The 1,719-nt window shown below is 52.4% G+C and overlaps 1 protein-coding gene across 2 annotated transcripts; it reads left to right on the top strand.

The window, feature by feature from the left end:
- Positions 226-1,217, top strand: LOC8072653 (RING-H2 finger protein ATL39). 2 transcript variants are annotated; one of them, XM_021450260.1, is made up of 2 exons: positions 226-955; positions 983-1,217. In XM_021450260.1, exons 1-2 carry the CDS (start codon positions 443-445, stop codon positions 1,004-1,006), a joined length of 537 nt encoding a protein of 178 aa, XP_021305935.1. In that variant the 5' UTR covers positions 226-442; the 3' UTR covers positions 1,007-1,217. The 2 variants fall into 2 exon arrangements, with proteins under 2 accessions (XP_021305935.1, XP_002438503.1); XM_002438458.2 differs by having other exon boundaries at positions 228-1,217.

Raw genomic sequence — 1,719 nt, 5'->3', positions numbered from 1 at the left:
ATCACATCGACCTTCTTAGCTGGTTGATGTGTGTCTCTATAGTGACCAATATCATAATCCTCTGTAGTTTGGTCCATGAACTGTCATCGCTTGCACGCAGTGGTTGACATCAAACTAACTACTACTACTACTATGAAGCTAAGCAATATCATAAGCAGGCGAGTATAGACCCTTTAGTTGGCACACAAGTATTATATATATATACATATACATCCTGCTCTAGATCACACGAAAACTACAAAACTGCCTGCCCGGATAAGCAACTCTCCAAGGTCTCGAATGCGGCCTGTCTAGTTGCAGCTGCCTGATGCCTACGCTGTCCAAGAATTGGACGGCGTTATCCGCTATTCCAGCAGACAGCTTAAAATCCCTCGCAGATGGCGCCAATACTCGTCGCGCACGCGCCTCACGAAAGCCGCCAGCCAGACAAGCGAGCTGAGAGATGTCGTCGGCGGCGGCAGCGGAGTACCCGTGGCGCTCGCAGGTCCTCGGCGAAGCCGTGGCGGCGCAGCGCAGCCGCAGCCGCAGCGCGCTGGTGCTGGCGTCGTATCCGCTGCTGCTGCTCCTCGTCATCCTGGCCGCGTTCGTCAGGTACCTGTGGGTCGCGCTCACCATGTACTGCGCGCTCCTCTTCGCGCTCTCGTGCGCCGCTCGCAGCCTCTCCGTCCGGTCTGCCGCCGCCTCGGCGGCGAGGGTCAGCCGCGGCGGGCTCTCGGCCACGGCCATCGCCGCGGTCGCGCCGGCGTTCCCGTACAAGGACGACGCCGCCGCGGCGCAGTGCGCTGTGTGCCTCGAGGGGATGAAAGACGGGGAGGCGGCGCGGCGGCTGCCGGCGTGCTCGCACGCGTTCCACGCCGGCTGCATCGACATGTGGCTCGACTCGCACGCGACGTGCCCGGTGTGCAGGTCCCACGTAGTGCCGCTGCCGCGCAAGGCCGGCAAACAACCGCCGCCCGAACTGCTGCTCGTGCATCCGTCGCCGGAGCCGCCACTGCCGCCGGTTTAGTTCAATAGTTCCGCGTGGATTCCGGCCAGGGTGCGTCATGTACCGGCTGCAGTGTAGTTTCGACTTACGTTTACACTGTTTTTTTGGTATATTAGTATGTATATGTATGGAAATATCTATAGTTGTGCCAGGATGTTTTCTACTGGTTGTATATATGCAATGCAGCGTAGTTATCAATGATTGTCTGCTAGAAACGTTGCAGCCTGTCAAATCATCGCGTGTTTTTCTACAAAGTGAATTGCGATTGGAAACAACCTCTGAACTGTGATTCAGGTCGCCGGACGATAACAGCAGTAGTGACTGAGACAAGTTGTAAATATCTACCGACGGACACTGACAGCACAAATCGGCTTTGATTTAGCCTGCAGTTGCTTTCGGTATACTCCCTACGTTTCAAGAATACTTCTAACACCTCATTCCAAAATAACTACTGAGTCAAAGCTTTTAAATTTAACTAATAAGTTTATAAAAGTATCAATTTATTACTAGATTTGTCATTAAATATAGTCCATCTATTTCGGTGTAATAAAGTTTTGTCTTTTCTGGATGTAGGTATAGTATATATACCAATTCAAACATGGTCATACAATTGGCGATTCAACTTCAAGCACCTGTTTTCTACGTTCCGTCCAAGTCTCTCAACAGATTGCTTTCTTCTACGGTATAATAAATTCATGCACCAAGACGCCACCGCACCTGGAACCGTTCCTGCC

Source organism: Sorghum bicolor, chromosome 10 (genome assembly GCF_000003195.3).
Source record: "Sorghum bicolor cultivar BTx623 chromosome 10, Sorghum_bicolor_NCBIv3, whole genome shotgun sequence".
Classification (NCBI taxonomy): Eukaryota; Viridiplantae; Streptophyta; class Magnoliopsida; order Poales; family Poaceae; genus Sorghum; species Sorghum bicolor.
Note: the sequence above shows the minus strand (reverse complement) of the source record. Positions and strands in the feature narration are given on the sequence as shown.